The sequence below is a fragment of the Aedes aegypti genome, chromosome 2, assembly GCF_002204515.2.
Source record: "Aedes aegypti strain LVP_AGWG chromosome 2, AaegL5.0 Primary Assembly, whole genome shotgun sequence".
Taxonomy (NCBI): domain Eukaryota; kingdom Metazoa; phylum Arthropoda; class Insecta; order Diptera; family Culicidae; genus Aedes; species Aedes aegypti.
This window is the reverse complement of record NC_035108.1, coordinates 160286124-160310367: the sequence shown is the minus strand read 5'-3', so window position 1 is coordinate 160310367 and position 24244 is coordinate 160286124. Positions and strand designations below refer to the sequence as shown.

The following is a 24244-nucleotide window of genomic DNA, read 5'->3' as shown; positions in this document are numbered from 1 at the left end:
TTGAAAGAATCCATTCGGATGTGTGTGGGCCTATCGACCCTGCAGCATGGGACGGGTCCCGATATTTTGTTAGCTTCATTGATGACTACAGCCACTTTGGAATGATCTATCCGATAAAAAGAAAATCCGAAGTTTTTGAGAAGTTCAAAGAATATGAAGCAGCAGTGACAGCGATGATTGGCAAATCGATTTCGCGGATGACGGTGGATCAAGGACGGGAGTATTTTTCAACTGATCAGAAAAACTACTACAAGCACAAAGGTATCCAAGTAGAACCCACGGTGGCGTACACGCCACAACAAAATGGTGTTGCGGAGCGGTTCAACCGAACACTCGTAGAGAGAATCCGTTCAGTCCTCATCGATTCACTGGTACCGAAAAACTTATGGTCCGAAGCAGCCCTGGCGTGCGTCTATCTTCTGAATCGAAGCCCTACGTCAGCCTTGCCAAGTGGTGTATCTCCGGCGGAGCTGTGGTTCAACTCCAAACCAAATTTGGATAAATTACGGATCTTCGGATGCAAAAGTTTTGCATGGATACCGGCGCAGAATAGGAAGAAGCTGGATCCGAAAAGCCGCGAAATGGTGATGATTGGTTATGTCCCTAATGGCTACCGGCTATGGGACAAGAAATCGAGGAAGATAATCATTGCGAGGGACGTTAAGTTTGATGAGAGTTCGTTTCCATACGCTGACATTGAGAACATGAAGCCTGATATAGATGTGCCATTGCTAGTTCGGTTCCCTTTCGAGCAAGAGGGGGAAGGTGAAGTTGAAGTCGAGGCGGAAAGCGAAGCCCAGAACGAAGACGTTGCTGTACCTGATAATCATGAGCAAGTCGATGCTCGTGAAAGTGAACCGGAAGAAGAGTTCAGCGACGCGCTCCCTCTGCAAACAGAACGACCGATACAAGAGTCGAGGCACAGCGGACGGGAGCGCAGGTTACCCGGTAAGTTGTTAGATTACTTAACTGGGTATAGAGCAACTTCTGCCAGTTTACTTCTACCAGATGCCCCCGAGACATTCGCTGAAATCAATGGCCGCCCCGATCGAAAAGTCTGGCTGAAAGCGGTGGAAGACGAGCTTCGTTCGATGGATGAGAATCACGTGTGGTACTTCACGAGCTGTCCGGCAGGTGTTAAACCGCTGAAGTCAAAATGGATTTTCCGAGTGAAGGAGGACGTGAACGGTCAGCCAGTACGATATAAAGCCCGACTGGTTGTTAAAGGTTTTCTTCAAAAACAAGGACTGGACTATGACGAAATATTTGCGCCCGTTGCAAAGTTAACCACAATTCGGATCATACTGTCAGCCGGCATCCATCAAGGTTTTCATTTCCATCAAATGGACGTGAAAACGGCTTTTCTGCATGGAGAATTGAAGGAAACGATTTTCATGGAAATTCCAGATGGCGTCGATGCACCACCAAACACTGTATGTCGATTAGTCAAGTCACTATACGGGTTGAAACAATCCCCGCGTTGTTGGAACGAGAAGTTCAACCAGAAGCTGTTAGAACTAGGATTCAAACGATCAATGCACGACTATTGTTTATATACAAGAATTCTACCTGGAGATGAGATCTACATCGTGCTTTACGTAGATGACCTGCTGATCGTTGGTAGGAAGAAATCGTCAATCTTGAAACTCAAGAAGCAGCTGATGTCTGTTTTTGCCATGTCAGATTGTGGAGAAGCTAACCATTTCTTGGGAATCAAGCTGGAATATAACGAGGATCGCACCAGAATACGTTTATCGCAAGTGTCAAATATTGAAAAGATGTTGAATCGTTTCCAAATGTCGGATTGTAATCCAGTTAAAACACCACTTGAAAAAGGACTTTTGCTACACGAAGATGGAGAATCTACAAATGAACCGTATCGTGAACTGCTGGGTACCATAATGTATATAATGCTGTGTACCAGACCAGACCTGTGTTTTCCCGTTAGTTATCTGGGGCGTTTTCAACAGAAACCTTCATCATCTCACTGGAAATGTTTGAAAAGAGTGGTACGCTACCTGAAGGGAAGGAAGTCAAGGCATTTGGAGTTTAAGCGAAACAATGATGCGGAAATTTTGATCGGTTATGCAGACGCTGACTGGGCATCGGATACTTTGGACAGGAAGTCGGTGAGCGGCTATGTGTTTGAGGTGTTTGGAAATCTGGTGTCTTGGTCAAGCAAGAAGCAGACTACAGTTGCTACTTCGTCCAGCGAAGCTGAATATGTAGCTTTGAGTTCCGCAGCGTCAGAAGGAATATGGATAGCAGGGGTACTTGAAGATCTACAACTGAAGCAAAAGGACGAAGCCTTCGTTATTTACGAAGATAATCAAGGATGTATCGGAATGGCCCGGAACTTTGAATCAAAACGATCGAAACACATCGACATAAAGCATCATTTCTTGCGTGATCATATTGCGAATGGACGTCTGAAGATTGAACATGTTGCAACTCAGCATCAGCTAGCGGATATGTTCACGAAGCCAATGGACCAGAAACGACTAGATGAGCTATGCAGCCAAATTGGAATGGCCGATTGAGAGGGGGTATTAACATAGTAGCAATCGCCCTAACCCTAGGTGTTACTATCATAGCAACCGCCCTCTGTTATTTTTCCTAACAAGCTATTCCATCCCAATACTCAAACCAGTTAAGACGTGTTATCAATAAAGCTAGTTTGTTCGTTACGTTACGTGTTCGTGTCTTCACTACAAACGAGCCAAGACCCTCAATAAATTATTTTACCTTTTATCTGTTCGTGCCTACGGTATTTCTGAGCTATAAGTACTGGCTACAGTTGGTGCTGAAGTGAGACTTCCCGGACTGTGGACTAATTAACATTATTATTTTATTCTTTATTTACAGGATATAAAATAAATTAACAAGACGTCCCGCGTTTCGCCGGACAGCACAATTTGCAACATGATATTACAGCGTCAAATCTATTTTTTTTTAAAGAAATAAGCATTTAGATCAAGATTTGGGCCTAAAATGATTGTAGAATTCATATCCATTACAGAAAATCTTTGATTGGGAACAAGATCTGAAAGGGCGTCCCGCGTTTCGCGGGACATATATGATCGCTTTATTCTGGAGCAATCATTAAACATTCTCAAGAAGAATTCATGGAAGAATACCATAAGGCATTCCTAGGAATTATGGAATATTTTTTGAAAAAAATATGGAAGAATTACTCGAGGAATAGTTGGCGCTCATGTTGGAATTACTAAGAAATTCATTTAAACAAAATAAAAGGTGTGGGAAATCCGATACCCCTGGCGCGATTCCTAGATAATTCTTTGAGTAAGTAAATAGAGAAAGAAGTATCTCTATGAGATAAAGGCTGGAGAATTTCGTAGGGCAGTATGTATATGAGTGTCACGTCCATGCCCAACACCATCGAGCTCTCTTCTACACTTCAACATTGATCAAGCTAATGGTCACAAGATCAAACCCCATTAATTTGACAAAAAACGAGTACAAACATATAAATTAAACACGTAATAATCAGATGCTGTATGAAATTGAAGACGAACAGCAGTAAAGAGAGAAGAGGGTTGGATAGCAAAGAAAGCTTCTGATTGTGTGTGATCCTTATGAGTTAAGTAGAGTTCTTTATCCTGTTTACAGGGTGATACCAGGGATGGGGTGCGACTCAAATCTCTTTCGGTGCTACACGCGCTGCTGCGAGATAGCACCCAAAATTCGAAAGAGACGTGCAGGAGTATTTTTCTCTGGACTGCACCCTGGCTGTGCTGACTCGCAATGTGCTTTGGGATGCATGGTATCGAGTTGTCTCATTTTCACACTTTGCGTTTCGTACACGCGTAAACAAATTCACTTGAATTCATTTCATTAATATGTGACTGTCTTAAACTTTGAAAACTCTTAAACACGTTGAACATAATTCGTCACCACCTTATGTTTCTGACTTTACCAAATATGTCAAGATCCACAACAATAAGATTTTGCAAAGCACTTATTAAGCTTGTCCGCTTTCAAAGCATACTATGTTGAAAATATTCTACACGGAGAAATATTTTTACCTAATTTTTGAGTTTACTTTACCCAAAATTAAGTATATCGATTATAGTTTCAACCCAAAATCTCTCGGTTTTCTCTTTCTCCCACACGAATGTTGTCAAAAATAGAGAGAGCTGCATCTACCCAATGGGGGTACTTTGGCCCAATAAGCCAAATTTGGGTAAATGCAACTTTTCTTATGTTTGGGTGGAAAGAACTCAATTTTGCGTTAAATCAACCCAAAATTGAGTATATTTTTCTAATGGAATTAAAGCCAAACTACCTAGTGGGGACCTTGGAAATTTAGCCAAAATTGAGTTATTGTGCTCAACTACGGAATTGCGTTGAAACAACCCAAAATTGGGTTGAATTCCGTCTCCGTGTAGAGTGGATTTTGTGCTTTCACGAAAGAGACTGAAAGAGTAGAGCTTGTGCTTTGCTTTGTCTCGCACAAAAACAAGTTGTCTCCTGCGCCTTGCTTTGAGTTTACTCGCAAAGAATGGGAGACGCACAATCAATTTCCTAGTGGCACGCATGTTTTTGGCACTGCACTGAGTTTTCAGACATTCCCTGGGTGATACAAAATTCCTCAAGGTCTAGTATTTTTTGACTGTATGGCGGCTAAAACCAGAGTTTAAGAAGAATATAGGGGTTGCTAGCTTTTAATGTTTTACAGTAGAGACGCAAATGTTTCTGCATCCGTTTAACCCCAGCTTAAATCTATCTATTCACATAAAACAAATGGAATGGTGTTTGTATGTCACGAGTTGGCTTGGGAACGGATCAAAAGATTTGCATAATTCTTTTAATATTGCCTTCGTTTATGACTCCGACGTGTTCGTGCGCAGGAAACAGTTTGGGAATGTCTCCAGAAAAATTGAAAATGAAAGAAAACTATTCTTTCAAGGAAGAATGACTGGGCTTTGATGATGATAATTGGAGATTTCGGCTTTTGTTCACGCAAAGAGCGAAAGTTTGTAAATATTTTAGCATCCTTCGGCTTACACCCTATTACTACACGCACTACCCACCCGAATGGCAATTTTTATGTATGGGGCTTTGCATGATAATCTTCCTCTCTCTTTCTTTCCTCCGTTAAGCTTGTAAACAACAAGGCCAGTAAAAGTCATAATCCCATGCAAATTCAAAACAGTGCAGAGCCCCATTGGCTGGCGGCTGATGAGCGATGACGGCGGCGGCTAAACATACCAGAGAATGCGACGGCTGTCATCACCCGGACATGTTTGCTACGTTCCACCGACCAATGACGACAAGGCTTGCGCTGATTGGTGGGTGGCAATTCATGGAATAGTATATAAGAAAATGAGTTTGTTCGTAGTGTCAGTCATTTTGTACGGGAGATGGGGCTCTGCACAGACATTCAATACAATAAAGTCCACAAATATGACTTAATTGTAGAAGTAATCCATCCGTTTGAAATATGTGGCAAATTAAGCAAATCAATTGCCATATAAACTACAAATCAATATGTGTAGTGTTGAACCATTCTAAGATCTTGCTTCATTTTGGAAAAAAAAAACAAAAATAAGGCATGTTACGAAACTTGAAATAAGATATTCTATTCACTGTTAAATAAAAATATAATCGCAATATTCCCTTCACTTTCTCGCTAATAATGTGTACCATCATATTGGACACATTTCAAACAAAAGCATGAAACGAACTTACCAGTTGATATTCCATCCTCGACTGTTCAACAAGAAGCTGTCCACTAATACGCGGAAATGAAATAAATCATTAACTTCGGCGACACAAAAATAAACTCGCTTACTTGGGCTTTATGAAGCGTACACTGAATTCAAAGCCTATACTGTGTTATCCATTAACTCCTTTAGATCTACAAGCGTAACCAATATTTTTTCAAAAATTTATGGCTATGGGTTTCACTCAAAACATGGTATACCATGTTCGAGAGGATATGCTTAAACGATGTTCAAAAATCACTGGTAACGCTCAGACCTAAGGAGTGTATCGAAAAGTAGGCGCAAACATTCAAAACGGTATATCTCAGAGCATAGTTTATTTTTTGAAAGCTTTTTTTCATGCAAATCTTCATCATACCATCAAGTATTGAAGCAACTAAATTTTTTTTGAATAATATGCAGTCTTAATATAAATACAACAAGCTTTATAAAGCATAGAAAATAAAATCTTGCACAAAACTACATTTTTGAAGTGTCGTCCGAGGATTCGATGATTTGTATTGAACAAAATAGGATGAATAGCTTATTCTATCGGAAAATATGTTTACTTAAAAAAAAACCTAAAGCAAAAAAACGTAAGTAGGGGAAGTGAACCAATTTTCGACCCAGCACTAATTTTCGACACATCCATACGATTTTTGCCTACTTTGTATAAAAATCCGGAAATTGGCACAAAATTCTTGTAGGTCCAAAATTAGTGCTTTTCCCCTACGAAAAACTACTAGTAACATTATTTTAGGATTCACTTGTGCGCGTTGATAGTCAACATGTTACTAGTGGATTTTTGTACTCCAGTTGCGTGCACTAGAGCAGCGTGCTCGATTTTCCGTATAGGGGTCACTTGTACCTGATAAGTTCATGGCCGTTGAGGGACCACTTAGCGTCAACTAACGGTCCTCAAATTTTTATCTGATTTTTTTTCTTACTAAAACGAGCACTTTACAATAAGGAACATTCCGTATTTTCGAAAAATAAGGGACATGCCCATAGAAGTAAAGGAATTTCCATTACGAAAGGTTCATGGACTGACCGGGAATCGAACCCAGACACCTTCAGCATAGCTTTGCTTTGTAAATAAACGAAAAACCGAATTTAGTTTTTTTTTGAATGGGCTACAATTCACTACGATGAATCTGCGCCGAATGGATGAGCCATTGGGCTCGGTCCTGGTCTTATCGCTTCCAGTCGCCCTGAACGTTTAGTGTCCTTAAGTCATCCTCAACTGCAAAAAGCCATCGTGTGCGCGGTCTACCACGAAGTCAGTGGCCTCTCTGTTGAATATTATCTTTGCTTGTCGTTCTTCTGGCATATGGGCAACGTGACCAGCCCAACGCAGCCTGCCGTGTTTTATGCGCTTGACAATATCCACCTCTTTATACACTTGGTACAACTCGTGATTCATGCGACGCCGCCAGATGCCGTCTATTTGTTTGCGGTCGAGTATTGCTAATGCTCTCCGGTCGACAACCGGAAGGATCAGTGTCTTGTATAACGCAAGTTTTGTTTTTGTTTGCAGGCTACGGGACTTCAGCTTACGGAGCCCGTAGAAAGCCCGACTCGCGGGTAAAATCATTATCGCATGTCACTAGTGTTCCAAGATACACAAATTCTTCCACCACTTCAAACTTTTCACCACCTAGCACCATTTTGCTACCACCAACACGTCCGGACCCACGTTGACCACCAGCTATCATGTACTTCGTTTTTGTGGTGTTGATCGTGAGCCCGATACTCGCTGTCTCCTTCTTGAAAGGCACGAACGCCTCTTCCACTGCCCGACGGTCAATTCCGATGATGTCGATATCGTCCGCAAAGCCAAGGAGCATATGAGAACGTGTGATAATGGTACCGCTTCTCTGCACATAAGCTCTCCTGATAGCAGCTTCGAGCGCTATGTTAAACAGCAAGTTAGAAAGAGCGTCACCCTGTTTCAATCCACCTAAGGCTACGAATGATGACGAAATCTCGTCCACCACCCGCACACTTGATTTAGATCCATCAAGCGTTGCACGTATCAGTCTAATCAGCTTCGCCGTAAAGCCAAGTTCGGACATATTTTGCCACAACTCGTTTCTCTTCACTGAATCGTACGCTGCTACAAACAGATGATGAGTCTGCAAGCTGTAGTCCTGGAATTTATCTAGGATTTTAATCTCCATTCAACAATGACTCGAAGTACTCTTTCTGTTGTGTTTCGGGATCAGCCGAAACAGTGAAAAACGTGGTTTACACAAATTAGTTAGAGAAAATTTATTCACATCCTCACTACTCTACGATTTACGGCAAAATAGGCCGAGTTATGCTCGGGCAACGCACAGGTTGCTGTGATTGAAAATCTGTTGCTATGGTAACGATTCTAGATTCAAATTTAGCACGGTGTGCTGCGATCACACAGCAAGTTTCCTTCACGGTCGTTGCACATGGCGGGAGACGGCGCTGTTTTTCTCCGCACAACATTGACGCATTCGTAGAACCGTCGCATGTCGTTCTGTTCCATAGCTTCTTGCCCTTGCTTCCTTGTACCGCTCTCTGCTCTGACGGGTACCAGACACCCGCATCCGGTTTCTAGCCAAGTTCTTCTCGTTCGTGATTCTCTAGCACTCCTCGTCGAACCAACCGTTCCTTGGTCTTCGTTGAGCAGTACCTACCACTTCTCGCGCTACTGTGCTCACCGCTCCGTGGACTGACTCCCACAGATCGCTGAGGTTGATGCTTTCGCTGATTTCGCTAATCCGCTCGTCGAGCTTTTGGTGGTAGTCCGCTGCTACACCATCTGCTGACAGGCAAAGATTGTCGATTTCTAGAACTCGAAACGGTTGATAATCGCGATCGAATTTTTCTTACAACGAGACAGTAGTCTGAGTCGATATTGGGGCCCCTGAAAGTTCTAACTTCGATGACATTGATAAATGTCAGCCGTCTACCAGAACATGATCGATTTGGGTGCAAAGTTCGCCATTTGGGTGTTGCCAGGTGTGCTTGCGGATATTGTTGCGTGCAAAGTAGGTGCTACTGATGGCCAACCCCCTGGTTACAGCAAAGTTCACTAAACGTAGGCCGTTGCCGTTTGTAACAGAATGAAGGCTCTCTGTACCAACGATAGGGCGGAAGAAATCCTCTCTTCCGACCTGCGCATTAGCGTCACCGATGACAATTTTCACGTCGTGTTTTGGGCATTCTCCATAGGTCTTGTCGACTCCTGACGTTTCATGTACCGAGTTCCCAATCATAGTTACACGGATAAAAATCTGATTCCCACACCATGATTTACAAGTCATGAAATTCATAAATTGGTTAGGTCGTGATATCAGGACGACAAATCATAATTTATGGAGTCATAATCATGATTCTTCATAAACGTAACATCAAGAGCAACAACACAAAGCGGTGCACTTTGTTGAAAGGCTAGTCCGCTAAGACCACGCAGATCCTAGCGAGGCTAGCCCGTTCACATCCGATTGCAAATCATAAAGAAATACAATACATTAGATGTCTCCTTCAACTGGGCAGCCAACTGACTGATACCTCAATCAGCAGCTGCAACTCTCTTTATTCAAACCAGGTATATTTTTACAATTCATCATTCTACACAAATATCATACCACTCTCAACGAATCTTCTCAACCGACGACCTCTATTCCAACACACTTTGCTTCAAGTCATTCGCATCGATCTCCCATCATTCACCACAATAGATTGGTACTGTGGTAAAGTACGTAACTCTCAATCTGAAGGTTCTTGGTTCAAATCTTGCTCTAGCATTTTTTTTTTGTTTTTAATTTATCGGGTTGACTGACAGAATCATAAATAGATCCGAAATGGATGCGCGAGTCATGATTTTTGAGCATACGATGCATGATTTCGAGCACTCAGCTGCAACTTGTGTCGCATTACGACAATCTGACTCATGATATCGTGAGTCCAAATCATGGTGTATTTTCATAAGATGAAAACACACTGGAATCGTGTATTTCGTTGCCAGAACGGTTGCCGAAAATAACGTTCTTTTCTTCTTCTTTTTCCATTTTTCGTGGTGGATAATTAATTCGATATGCTACCTTACCGGGGTCGCGCCATCTTAGATGTAGCTGACGTGATACAGCATTTCATACTCAGCCGCTGGATGCAAGAACAGACGCTGTTTGAGCCGCACCCTCTGGTATACAGACGCTCGGAACGTACCTCCTCACTCAGAAGGACAACAGTGCCCAGGCTGCAGTACCAGCTAAGTACGCAACCCTTAGCTGGCGGTCTTTGTCATCATTTGACCCGTGGAAGCGGATACGAATTTGTGAAGACCAGAGCTGTGTTGGTTGCTCCTTGCAGCCCGAATTTAGTACTATACCATTTAATTCCACTAGAGTTTGTATCCTTTAACAGAAACGCGTATTTCGACCTCAACAGTATCGACAAGGATACAAACTCAAGTGGAAATAAATGGTATACAGTTAACTCTCCCTTACTCGATATTCCGTATCTCGATATCGAGTTAGAGAACCATAGTAAAAGTTTGTTTTCATGGCTAACTCGATGGTCCCTTGGAACGCAGTTGCACTGCTTTTGTGCTCTGTAACTCGATACCTCCCTAACTCGATGGTCCCTTCAATATCGAGTAAGGGAGAGATGACTGTAGTACTAAATTCGGGCTGTAAAATGGTAAATCGACAGTCAGGAAGGAGCAACCAACACAGCTCTGGTCCAGCTGATTTCGTTTATTTATAGATATTACACTAAACAGTCGAAGATTTATTATTTGAGCGGTTCCACAGAAAATGACGACTTTTTTTTCCCAAATTTCATTTTTATATTTTTTGATTTGGATGAAATTTTGCACATGCTTTCTTTATGCCCAAAAATGCCTTTTTGCATCATCGGCTCGCCATTTTGACTCTAGCCTTACTTTTGAGAAGGGCCTAAGAAAAAAATCCTTAATAATTTTCAAAAAATTATAACTTAGAAATGGTTTGTCCGATCAGTTTGGTGCCTTCCGCAAAGTTTTAGGTTATTGTTGGGACTATCTGGAAAAAAAATATACATTAAAAATAAAATTTGTAATTTTTTATATATCGAAAATAAAGCTTAAAAATCAATTTCCTTAAAAATCGTATTTTTGATTTTTTTTTTTTTTTTATGTTAAAGTAGACAAAAAATGAAGTCTTTTGCACAGTGGGTCAAGATGGAGAAATCATGGACAAAAAAGTTATGATTTTTAAAAAAAAAGGTGAATTTTTGAAAATGGTCATAATAAACTTTTTAAATATTTTTAAACTCGATATTATGAAAGTACGCAAAATTTACAACAAAAAAGGTGTACGGAAAAATCAGGCTAACTTTTACCGTTTTAAAGATACAGCGATTTTAATACAAGTTATGATTTTAAAATAATAACTTTTTTGTCCATGATTTCTCCATCTTGACCCACTGTGCAAAAGACTTCATTTTTTTGTCTACTTCAACATATAAAAAAATATAAAAAATCAAAAATACGATTTTTGAGAAAATTGATTTTAAGCTTTATTTTCGATATATAAAAAATTACAACATTTTTTTTACAGTGTATATTTTTTCCAGATAACTTTACGGAAGACACCAAACTGATCGCACAAACCATTTCTAAGTTATATTATAATGATAGAAAATTGAAAATTATATCATAATTTTGTATTAAAATCGCTGTATCTTTAAAACGGTAAAAGTTAGCCTGATTTTTCCGTATACCTTTTTTGTTGTAAATTTTGCGTACTTTCATAATATCGAGTATAAAAATATTTAAAAAGTTTATTATGACCATTTTCAAAAATTCACCTTTTTTCAAAAAATCATAATTTTTTTGTCCATGATTTCTCCATCTTGACCCACTGTGCAAAAGACTTCATTTTTTGTCTACTTTAACATATAAAAAAATAAAAAAAATCAAAAATACGATTTTTAAGAAAATTGATTTTTAAGCTTTATTTTCCAAATAAAAAAAAAATACATTTTTTTTACTGTGTATATTTTTTCCAGATAGTTCCAACAATAACCTAAAACTTTGCGGAAGACACCAAACCGATCAGACAAATAGTATCTGAGTTTTATTTTTTTGAAAATTGTTAAGGCTTTTTTTCTTAGGCCCTTCTCAAAAGTAACGCTAGGGTAAAAATGGCGAACCGATGATGCAAATAGGCATTTTTGGGTATAAAGAAAGCATATGCCAAATTTCAGCCAAATCAAAAAATACAAAAGTAAACCGACATTCGAATTCAAATGGAACCGCTCATTTGCTTTGTAGCCGCGGACTTTAACCACTCGGCTAAGGAAGGCCCCCAATTATTCACAGCAAATAGAACGTAATTGTTTCCAATAAAATCTTTTGAAACTTTCAACAATGCACTTCATGTGTAATGTTTCACTGAAACTCTTCGATTATTTGAATGTTTTGAGGATGCAAAGCGTATTATTTAACCCGACTCAACCAGTGACTCATCAGCTTTATTCCGGCCATGTTCTGGAAATCACTCCGATCGCATACAACATAAAAACTGGAATTGTGTTAAAACATGTGTCAATATTTGGTGCAATTTACTTAAGAAATGGTAGGCTGACGATTTTTTGAATTCTAATTTTTCAGGCTGGGGTTAACGGGTTTAGTGCTTATTGATTGGAGGCTGTCCAAATATCACGTGACGTGGTTATTCATGAGGGGGTGAGTGTTTTGTGTGGACAAAAGTCCACGCAAAAGGGAGGCGCGTGGTTGACTTGCGGTCAATAATGGGCAATCTCACTTTAGGAAAGATTTCTAACTTTACCGTAGAATATTAACATGAAGGACGAATACAAAAGGTTGGCCTTCTCCATAGTAATTTAGTAATTTCCATACAAACTTTATCGTTCAAGCAAAGGGGAGCAAACACTTCAAAGTTTGGACCTAAGCCCATATAAATAATTCAAACAAACCTCTATTCTCCGAAATCCATTTCAAATCGTCATCGTGCAGAGGGCTGTCGAATGAAGCGTTGCTCCCATGCCGTCCGCGGCCCCACGTGCAAGTGGACGTATGTGCATACTCGCTACTGGTGTCCAAGTCGAAGGCAGTATAATTGGCGGTCGACGTTGCAGCCGGCACTGCTTGATAGTGATGCTGTTGGATGAGTACTCCTTGCGGTCCCTACAAGACAGGAAGAAAACTGAAATAATGACCAATGAAACCGCGAATGAATGTTGCAACCTTTGGGAATATATGTGTCCATCGCCGTCTATTGGACGTCAACTTGATTGTCACGTGAGACGGGTCGAATGGGTTGATCAATGCTCTCCCTGTTCTGACCACAGGTCCGCTGGACGACCCAAAGCTTCGGTTGATGTTCTTCTCGCCTAGTTTATCTGTCGCACTTGGCGAGCTGTTGTGTGATGCGAGGCTTAAATTCAGCATGCTAGTTGTGTTATGGTGAATATCCGGGTCGGACATTTTACGTCGCAGATCTGTTGGAAACAGCATATTCTCCCATTCTCGATTATTTCCATAAGTACCGAAGTTATCCAGACTGGGGACAGATGTTTTCTTAGTTCGAGCGACCCGTTGCAGCGAACACGTTCCTTGTACTGAAGGCAGCTGAAATATTTGATCGTCGTAGGCATCGTAGTCGAACAGACAGTTGTGGATATACTCGTTTTTACTCTCCTTTTTTGGCAAACGCAACTGAAATGAATCTGGATTCTCACGAAGTGTCGATTCAGAAATCACAGGAGGAGGCTTTATTCGGGGTATGAATGAAGCGTATCCTCCCGTTTTGTTCGTCGAATAGAAACTGAGATTGATCCAATGGGGCATAGAGTAATCGTCAATCGATGTGAGGGAATCTTTGTTGTGGAATTTGAGTAGAGGAACAGCATGCAGTGGTTGTTCACCAACGCATACTAAATCGCTTCCTACACCGTTGTCTATAATTCGTTGTTTTGTGATGTTGGTGAGCTCTCGATCTACTTCAAAGACACCAACTCCAGGTGTGATCACAACTGAAAGCTGTCCCGTGCGATCGAAACTCCTGTCCAGATAATGCTTCTCGAAGACATTCAATGATATGTTAAGAACTTCTAAGAAATTTCCTTGTGCGGCTGTGGAATTGGTCGCAGAAGGGATCTTCATATCCACATCGGGGCGCTCATGGTATTTCAAAACGACATCCCTGTATCCTGTGAACAATCGTCTCAGCTGAACCAGTGTTGAACTCCAGTCGTCGCAACGCTCGTTTTGAATTGCAACACGATAGAAATCTTCGTAGTATCGACCCTTATAGTCCATCTGCAGGCAATCCCGCATGTGAAGCGGAAACTCATCCAGGCTTTTCGCTGCGTAGAATGTCCTTGAAAACATGACAATCGTCACCTCGTGATTGCTACCAAGCTTTTTCCACTTCGTGTACAGATCGGCCAGGAATCCGTTTACCGCCTTTTCGAAATAGAGATCACCATGGATATCAAAGTCCCACATCTCCGAAGACATTTGAATGAACAGATAGACCATTGAGGTGTTACTTCTGAAGACAACTTTCGTGTCTTCCGTGATGACCCCACATGCTACCCTATCACCCTGGGACCACATTTCGTACACCTGACAACGGATGCAGTTCTCGCAATATTCAATCTTTTTGTTTAAATACACGCAAGTGTTTGTTAAATACGTCTTCAGTCGCCACATTTCCGACCGACCCATGTACTGATCTTTGAATGTTATCTCCACCGAATCCAAAGCCACTTCGCTGGGATCCACCTTTCGCATGTAGACATCTTTGTAGGGCTTCAGATTGAAAGCTAGCGCAATATTTGCTTCCACGCTGATAGTTTCTTTGTTCATGCACTCCTCTGTGAGACAAGTCACCTGGAGCAGCAATCGAACTCCATCGTCATCGGGATCGTAAATCTCCACAATGTCCTTCAGCTTCAGCTCGGGATGGTCTTTTGGATTCAAGAGTAAGTCTTCATCTGCAAAAAAGAAACATATAATTTTATTGTTTAAACAAATGACAATTGTATGTCTCTTGGGATTCTAATATAAAGTAGGTAGATCAAAATTTTATGATCTCATCATATTTTGAGTAGATCATGCAAGTCTTCTTCCTGCTTTGTACTTTACTGTATTTCAACAATAGATTTAGATAAAAATTTTGCTGGACCCCCTCCCAGATTTTTTTATGATATTGAGTAAGGTATCGTGGGGCAAGTGAGTATCGAAAATTGTATAGTTGAGGTTCGTTGAATGACAAAGACTTTGTCTTGACTTGACTTGACTTTTGTTTAAATTAGGTCGTGTATATTTTTAGATTGACTTTCACCAATTATAAGTGATATTCTGAAATTGACTTTTGTGTAAAACTCCAGAAAAAATATAGAAAAAGTTTTTGAAAAACGACTCCCCCATTTTCACTTGCCAAGTGGGGCTGACTGACAGATAGATTTACGATTTATAATAACTTTAACATTTTCTAAGAAGCCCCGGTAAACTATAACATGAATAACATGTGAAAGATGAATATTTTATTTTTGTCAATTCAATTTTCCTTAGTTTAGTCATGTTTGCTAAAATTAGTCGACAACATTACAATTAACACAATTATTGTTACTTATTACATCATGGAACAACAATTGCATTTCTGTGTTGTGGAATGTCTTGTCTACCACTTCTATTTTCTTTTTGAGAAAGTCGAATGTGACGTTAGATAAATTTTTGGGAGAAACCTGGGAGGGAGAAACCAATACAAAATTTCTGTGCGTCATAGTGAGCCGAGATTCCGCTGTCACGAACTGTCACTGTGAGCCCAGATCTCAAACATTAGACTAACATGGAAAAAGCGCGTAACAGATTAAAACACATTTTCGCATTTCATCATAAGTGACAAAAATTGAATGAAAATCAATTCATGCACATAATGCAAGTAATGCCACGTAAGCACCTTTCAACTGATTGAATTTAAAGCATTAAAAAACGCATCGTTTTACTTTTTCCAATGAAAATTAATATTTATTGCATAGAAAACTGTGGCCCTTTTTCCATGATTGTCAGGAAAGATCGAAAGTACACAACAAAAGAAAACTAGCGATTTTCCCCAAGCCTGCCTTGATTGTTGTTGGCAAGCTGGAGTTATCTTGCAGGTCAAACAAACGTTGTTATATATTTCGTGTGTAGTATCGGTGCCTCCCTCCCAGGGAGAAACCATTCCTCGGGACGGAATCCAAAAAAAATTGCAATCAAAATAGTCGAGAGAACATGTACGCCCAATGCTGAAATGATGACGATAGTGTGTAAACGTCAAAACCCGAACAAAGCCGATGCGAGCGCTGCGGGTGGTGGATTGACCACCTACAATATATTTGAACCGACCAAGGATGGAAAAAATTCACCTCTAGCGACTAACAACATAGTATTTGAATGGTCTAAGAGGGCCGTTGCTCTTGCAGAAGCATGATTTGAACAGCTCATCACGCGTGCATAGTAAGGATAAATGGAGCATCCGATGCACTGTTTGTCGCGGGACAAACCGTTTGTCGGATGTTGTTACAAGTCGCGATTAACATGAATCAGAACGCGTTCACGGCATAATTTTTCACTCAGACCATACCCGATTGACATTCGAATCTTAAATGACATACCACAAGGCAGATCGCGGAATAAAAACGTAAAAATCCCCCAAAAGTTATGACTATGGTTTGCGAACAATTCATCGTTAGCACACATGCCGAGCGATTCATGTTTCGCAGAGCGGAGTTTGTTGTTAGGACTTGACGACTAATGGTTAATCGTTGTTGCTATGATCGCACGATAAAGAACAACCGCGATGCATCATTTATTTTGCCATGATCACTAGATTTCCATCCTTGGAATCGACCGTTTAGAAGGTGCTCGATGGACAATGTTAAAAGCAAGGTATCTAGAAGGGAGGTAGCCCAATGTCTCAGATTTCCCATTCCGCCATTTTTAAATGCCAAGTGACAGCTGGCGAGTTTGTTTTGGTTGTTTGGATTTCAGATGCATGGCGTGACAAAGTAGGTATTGAATGTTTCTTTTACACCCACATCTGAGTGGTATACGCGGCGAAGTATCTGAATTTACTTCACTGTGTAATGCACTGATAGTAGAATGACTTTACTTACGAGATAAAGTTACAAGAATACAACCGTCATCGTCAGACGAAAAATATGGCTTAATTCATACGAATCTCTTTAGGGATTTCCGGGTTGTCTTCAAATGGATGTTAGAAATTTAACCTGGTGTGAAAAAGTCCAAAAAATCGACCATAGTTTTTTTTCTCTATTTCCGCATGAATAAACTTGTTGTTTAAACTCTAAAATACTTCTTTCCATCAAAACTTATTATAAAATTAAATTCTTAAGAAATTCCAAAAAAATATTGATTGATTGATTTGACTTTATTAACGAGATTTTTAGCCCTGGGCTAGTTCATCTCGGGACGGGCTTTACTTCCCTTCCGAAGGAAGTCGTCACTACAACTTTTTACGTCATAAGTGACTATGTCGGGGATGGGATTCGATCCCAGGTCCTCGGCGTGAGAGGCGAGTGTTCTAACCACTACACCAGGTCCGTCCCCCAAAAAATTATTTGACTAGTTTCACACAGAGTAGTAACAAAATTGTTGAAGCCACTCTGTGATATTCCATGAAGAATGTTAGTTTAAGGAGCCGTCCATTAATTACGTAGGACAATTTTCGGGGGTTTTTATTAGAGATGGTCGGGTTTCACATTTTTCAAACCCGAACCCGACCCGTACCCGACTTATTTTATTTCTTAAAACCCGGACCCGACCCGAACCCGAGACTGTAATTGAAAAGCAAACCCGGACCCGACCCGAACCCGCAAAATTTTCGCTGTTCAAACCCGAACCCGACCCGAAACCCGAAAAACTTCTCTAAGAAAAACCCGAATAGAACCCGAGTATGGAAAGATGATAAATTCATCGTTTCTGATGCATAGGAAAGCTTTTAGGTTGTTACTCTGTTCACCATTCTTACCAAACCCGACTAAGCCCGACTTTTTTTAAGCCCGAACCCGACCCGTACCCGATAATTTTGTAGTCTTCAAACCCGACTTGAACCCAAAGCCGAAAAAAATCAAATTTTCAAACCCGAACCCGTCGGGTTCGGGTTCGGGTCGGGTTTCGGGTTTGAAAACCCGAGACCCGACCATCTCTAACGGTTATCTTAAAGCCGCATGAATTAGGGGTCACCTGTGAGGTGGACTTTTACCACCGGAACAGGCAGTCCGTAGTGTTAATTCTTAGCCAATTGAAACAACCACTACCGACACTACGTGGCTATCTAGGCTGTTCGGGAAAAGGAAGTTAACATTGATGATTAACTTCTGACGTGCCCAAACAGTCCCCAGGAGTGCTTAGTGGATGAAATGAAGACATTCCTAGAGCAATTTTTGGAGCAACCTAATAAAGAATCTTTGATTAAATTCATAGAGAAAATTCTGACAGATTTCCGATAGATTTCTTGAAATAATAACTGGGTGAAGAGCAATTCCTGAGACAAACCGTGGATGAATTCATGAAGGAAAGGCTCATGTGCAAATGGTTTGAAGGATTATTGTAAAAATCGGCGTATGAACATATTGAGAAATAAATCAAAAACACTAGAAAAAACTTTTGAAGAGTTTTTCGAAAGACCTTTTGTAAGAATCTTTGGAAAATCAGCAGCCTGGAACAGTAATGATAATTAAATTATTAATTAATTATTAGTATAGTAATATGTACATATCTTTGATGGCACAGATCTCCCAATAGGTGGGGAACGTGCCTTTGGAGCCGGCTTTCTGCTGAACATATCTTGGTAAATTTCCAGAGTAATCTTTGAGAGAATTACTGAAGATATTTGCGTCAGATTTCCAAATCATTTTCCGAAGCAAATTCCGGTAAAAAGAATTTCACCGCTTGAAAAATTTTTGGATGAGTTTCAGGATAAATTCCTGAGAAATTTTCGGAGCGATGCCTGGAGGAGACCCTAATTATATTCATAAAGAAGTCTCTTGTGAAATCACTTTGGAATTCTTACAGCTTTCCATCAAGAAATCTGAAAAGTAATTTCTGGCGAATAATCGTCTCAGAAAGTTTCTTTGCATACTCTAGACTTTTGCACAAAGATTCACTACAAGAAGAGAAGAAAAATAGTGGCTTATAAAACCATTTTGTTAAAAAAATAAAGAGACTTTAGATTTAGAGACATTGAAAAATAGACCCGGTCAATCCAGGATCTTTTCTTAATGAAAATAACCTGGACTTTCCTGGACATAGAGTAACATCATGCCACACAGAAGAAGAAGATGCTACCACATCCTGAACTGCATTCCAACCCCTAGAAAAACTTACCTTTAAAACTCCTATTGTGGGCAATAATCCGGCACAACTTCTTCATTTCGCTGTCTGAATGGGACGAAGTTGACGACGTTTTCACCGCTCCATTAATTGAAGACGAACTGCTCACTGTGTGAATCTTCATTTTTCTTCACAGGCGGCAATACTGAACGATCGAAATTCGGTGGTTTACTGATATGCGAGCGTTCTTTTTTCTTTTCTGTATAAATATCAGCAACTCATTATCACATTCGTTCCTTATCGCTTTTATTGATTCAGAGCGTTAGCACTGAGACAAGTGTTCTGACTGTCGAGGCATTTCCTAAGAATGGATATTTTTAGTTGATTTCACCGCTCCGCCACGCGATGGATAGATAGAGTTATCAAAACACGTAAATTTGCGTCTTTATCACTAGATTATCACGAAAAATACTAAGCATTTTGTGAAAGTTTAAAAGATCCAACGCAATAAAACTGTAAACACTCTTTTTGATGTTTTCACAATACAAACATCTCAAATCAGCTGATAATTGTTTGACAGTTCTTCTACACGCACATTCAAATCTACTCAAAATTGGGTTAGTCGTATTTTAAGGCACTGTTTCAATAGGCCTTTTCATTAGAGATGCACGCAAACAAATTTTGTTGTATAATCTACCGAATCCACACTGAAACAAGCGTTGCAGTAATGAGAACCATGAACGTGTTTTTAAATTTACTATTCCAACCCCGATTGAGCTATCATGAACGCTTTTTATTTGCGTTTTGCTCCCTCTCAATCCAACCGCGTCGATAGCCGAGCGGCTAGCGTTCGCGCTTGACAATCGCCAGATGCTCGGTTTGATTCTGGTCTGCTGCAAGTTTTTAACCATGATATAGTAATTTTTACTATACAAATGGTGCCATGGTAAAATTGAATGCACAAAATATTCTAAATAAATGTGAATTTAGTCTGCACAAATCAAGTGGCGTTGTGTATTTAATTTAACCCTCTGATATAGTATTTTCAACCGCAACGCTGTTCTCAGTGCATGGTAGAATTAAGAACTGCACCAACGATTTTCAACCGACTACAAAAATCTGTTAAATCTGGTGAAAATCACTGAGCAGTGCAGTAAATTTGACTATGTCCATAGTAGCATCCACTACAAAGCATTGTATTTCAATCCGTAAAGGCCCAAACGCAATGATAGCGGAACGGCAACGGAATGCGGAACCGGTTCGCCAGCATGAACTATAATCAGCTTGTCGACTCAGTGTTGGTCGAATTTCATTCGTTGTCAGCTCAGTCGAGATGTAGTGATTCATGCTGGCGAACCGGTTCCGCATTCCGTTGCCGTTCCGCTATCATTGCGTTTGGGCCTTAACACCCACCGTACAACACATTGTGGTCAAAAGTATGATGCTAAACTTCTCAAATCAAGAATGTTTCTAGTCAAAAATACTACAACTCTGGTTAAATCAACAGAAGAAAATTTCTTGTGTAGTGATGTTGACTATGTTTTGGTAGAGTTAACAGATTAATGTAGTCGGTTGAAAATCGTTGGCGCAGTTCTTAATTTTACCATGGATTCAGTAGTTTCTACAATAAAATTCATTTCAGTGAAGATTTTTTTTTTCCGAATAGGGTCCTAAAATGTTTAATGAAATCTTGATTTTATTTAATAACAAGAAAGAGCATCTCGGATAAAAACGTAACATTCAGTGAATGGAATAAACAATTAATGTACAATATAACGTATTGGATACAAAACAGCGTATTGTAATAGGGTCCTAAAGCCCTGTCCTAACTTTAGTACCAAACGATTAAGTTTAAACCAGAATCACATGTTTACTCAATTTTTGAATGATTTTCGTTGGTTTAAGGTCAAAAAACATTTTTTTTCTGGTTTTTTAGATTTTGTCACACCCTTTGGTTTAAACTCAAATTTTGGGTGTATTTTGTTTTCCGTGTCCCTTCCAAAATGTCAAATAGGTACAACCCCAGTGTTAAAAAGATGAGCCGCTGTGGCGTTTTTGACGACTCAGTGAATGTCAAACATGATCTGAAGTGTCAAGGTTCAAATTTGAATCTATTTTTAAAATTTAATTTTAAATGTGATATAACCGTTATTTGAATAGGAAAAATTGCTAAAGTGGTTGCAAGAACATGCTCTTTCGTCTTATTGCGAATCTTTACTTCAATCCGCAGACTGTCCAACAAGTTGCGCGCCGATGGCCCATGCGCCGAGCTGTGCGCCAGCCAAAAAGTAAATAAAGAAATGTCAAAATATCTCGCCGAGGAAGTGAATCACTTTTAGGGCTTGAGTCCTAAACTGGAGAGCGATCATAATTGTTTTATCGATACAAAACATATATAATAATATTGTTCGTACCTTCTTGTTGCAAGCGATTGAAATCGTTTTGACCGACACACAATTCGACGCATAATCGATCGGCGCGCAACTTATTTGGTGGTCTGCGGTTTTGAGAAAAGATTCGCAAAGTGCCCAACTAGTACCAGACCATGGCGCGTAACATTCGAAGTAAAGAGGAAGTGATCGAAATGCTAAAAATTCTCGAGAAGCTCAATATTAAATAAAAAGATTTTAATAAAAATTTGCTACTCTGGCCAGAACAATCGAAGTTGCACAGAGATTTCATGAATGGGGCTTGGGATTAGCTTACCATTCTAAATGTGCACAAATCGAGAGCTCAAAATTTAAAAGTCAACGGCCACGTCCTTACGGTCATCGAGGAAGGGAAAAAATGTTAGTGTTACTACCGTTGTTACTAGAGACCGAGATCACCTCTGCATCTCCACGGTTGTCATGGGAATATAGGTGTTCCTCAAGGATCCGTTTTGGGTCCTTTGTTATTTTCGTTGTTTATAAACGATTTACCATCAATTCTGAAGCACTGCTCAATTCACATGTTTGCAGACGATGTGCAGCTTTACATTTGTTCAACTGATTATAATACACGTGATTTAGCACAACTTATTAACTATGATCTAGAAAGACTATCTCAATGGTCTTCAAGCAATTTACTTCCCATAAACTCAACAAAAACCAAAGCTATGTTCATCTCTCGACGACAAATTCGTGCAACTTTACCTGATTTAGTCATTAACGGTGACAAATTAGATTATGTTGATAAAGCTCGCAATCTTGGCGTGGTTTTTCAATCCAATCTTGAGTGGGATTGTCAAATTAATGCACAATGTGGGAAAATCTATGCAGGCTTACGACACTTACGACTCACTGCAAATATGCTACCTGTTTCAACCAAATTAAAGTTATTTAAATCACTCTTGTTACCGCATTTTTCATATGGTTCAGAACTAGTTTTGAACGCATCAGCAGCAGCCTTTAATCGACTGAGAGTGTCACTAAACCATTGCGTTAGATGGGTATTCAATTTATCCAGATTTTCTAATGTAACAGAATTTCAACGGCAATTGTTGGGTTGTTCGTTTTATAGATTCTTCAGATTACGATGCTATATAACCTTATTTAAAATTATTCACCATGGTCCACAATACTTAGTTGACAAGTTACAGTCTTTTCGAAGTGCTAGAGTTCGAAACTATATACTTATACATCATAACTCCTCTCATTATAGCAATACTTTTTTCGTACGTGCAATTAATCTTTGGAATCAACTTCCAACAGATATTAAATCTATATATTCACTAACAAGATTCCGAACTGAGTGCATGAGCTGGCTAAATGAAGGGAATTAGTTTAAGTTAGATGAATTGTTTAAGGGGGATAACATGTTTTTGATTGTTGTTTATTGTTATCAAATCATATTACGTTATGAGATAGATTTGTATGAATTGGATAGAATGTGGTGTGAACAACGAAAAATCCGATTGTAGTATTTTTATAAGGGTGATCCCTTACTCTACAAGTATAATTGAATAAATAAATAAATAAAAAAAATATTGGGTTAGTGGGATAAGGTAGAGATCTGGGAGTAACCAATGGTTGGTGATGCGATTCATTATATAATCACGCCTAACCGGATTCGCGATATTATTCGATACTCGCATGTACGCCAAACTAGTGTTCATCACTCGCCCTCGCAGGAGCAAGCAACAAGGTCGAAGGATCAAACACTACTGACACTCACGGCACTTTTTCACTACTACGGGACGACGCGCGACACGTTTGATTCTGCCCTCGTCGCCCGCCCCCGCAAGAGCAATCGACGTGATCAATAGATCAAACACAACTAACGATCTGCGGTGCTTTTTCATTTCCCTGCGCGAACGACGCGCAACATGTTCGATATAATCCTACCCTCGTCGCCCGCCGCCGCAGGAACAAGCATCAAGGTCGAAGGATCAAACACTACTCGCTAAAAGTTTTAAAATTGATTAGAACATAAAAAAGTTATGAAAACTTCCCTGAAGATTGTATGTTATAACTTAAAAATTCACCTGATGGGCCAAAAATCCAAGGCAAGATGGGTCACTATTTGAGAAAATTCTCGTCAAAGCGCATGTTCCTAATGTATGATCACAGACAGACCTAACACTCTAATTATTTTCATCACATAGCAAAATAGCACCCAATGATATTTGATAGTTGGCCGACGAGCTTGACGTTTGCTCACTACCGCCACTTAGTTCGCGGTTGGCCAAATGAAGTATTTTTAGCATTGAGCGTTAATGTTCACGTGACTATGTTTTAAATTGATAATAATTACAAAAAACGCAACAGAAGAGGTTAATATGACTCAGTTATTGATTAAAGAAAAAGTAAACAAAGAGAGCCTCTCATTTGTACATAGGTCCTTTAGTAATGTTTCGCGAGAATTGTTCTAGCTATCGTTTGTTTGTCTGTGGTAGGATCATTTAATCGTTTTCATTGTCGTTTACTCGAATTTGGCATAACGGTTTTTTGTCATAATCAGAATTATAGCCCTACTTTCAAAAGATGACTGTTCTTGATGAAATAGTGTTATGCCAAATGGCCAAATGACCGTTATGCCAAATGCCCTTTCAGCCAAATGACCTTATGCAAAATGGCTTAATGTCAAATGACCCAGACCTGTAGAAAATATAAAGCACCCTTATGAAGGCAAAAGCTTCTGCATTCTTCACCACAATTTACATACAATACTATAAATTTTCGGCTGTTTGTTTATAATAAAAAAATAAAAC

At 39.8% G+C, this 24244-nt stretch overlaps 1 protein-coding gene across 6 annotated transcripts in view; it reads right to left on the bottom strand.

Annotated features, from left to right (window-relative positions):
- The window catches only part of LOC5576958 (GATOR complex protein DEPDC5), a 53686-nt gene extending 34070 nt beyond the window's left edge, over nucleotides 1–19616 (bottom strand). For all 6 annotated transcript variants that reach the window (XM_021842965.1, XM_021842963.1, XM_021842967.1 and 3 more), the window contains exons 1-3: nucleotides 19108–19616; nucleotides 12955–14708; nucleotides 12684–12894 (exon numbers count right to left, since the gene is read on the bottom strand). In XM_021842965.1, coding sequence (XP_021698657.1) covers nucleotides 12684–12894; nucleotides 12955–14708; nucleotides 19108–19237 — 2095 coding nt within the window. In that variant the 5' untranslated portion in view covers nucleotides 19238–19616. The remainder of the gene's footprint in view (nucleotides 1–12683; nucleotides 12895–12954; nucleotides 14709–19107) is intronic.
- Between the last annotated feature and the right edge of the window lie 4628 nt (nucleotides 19617–24244).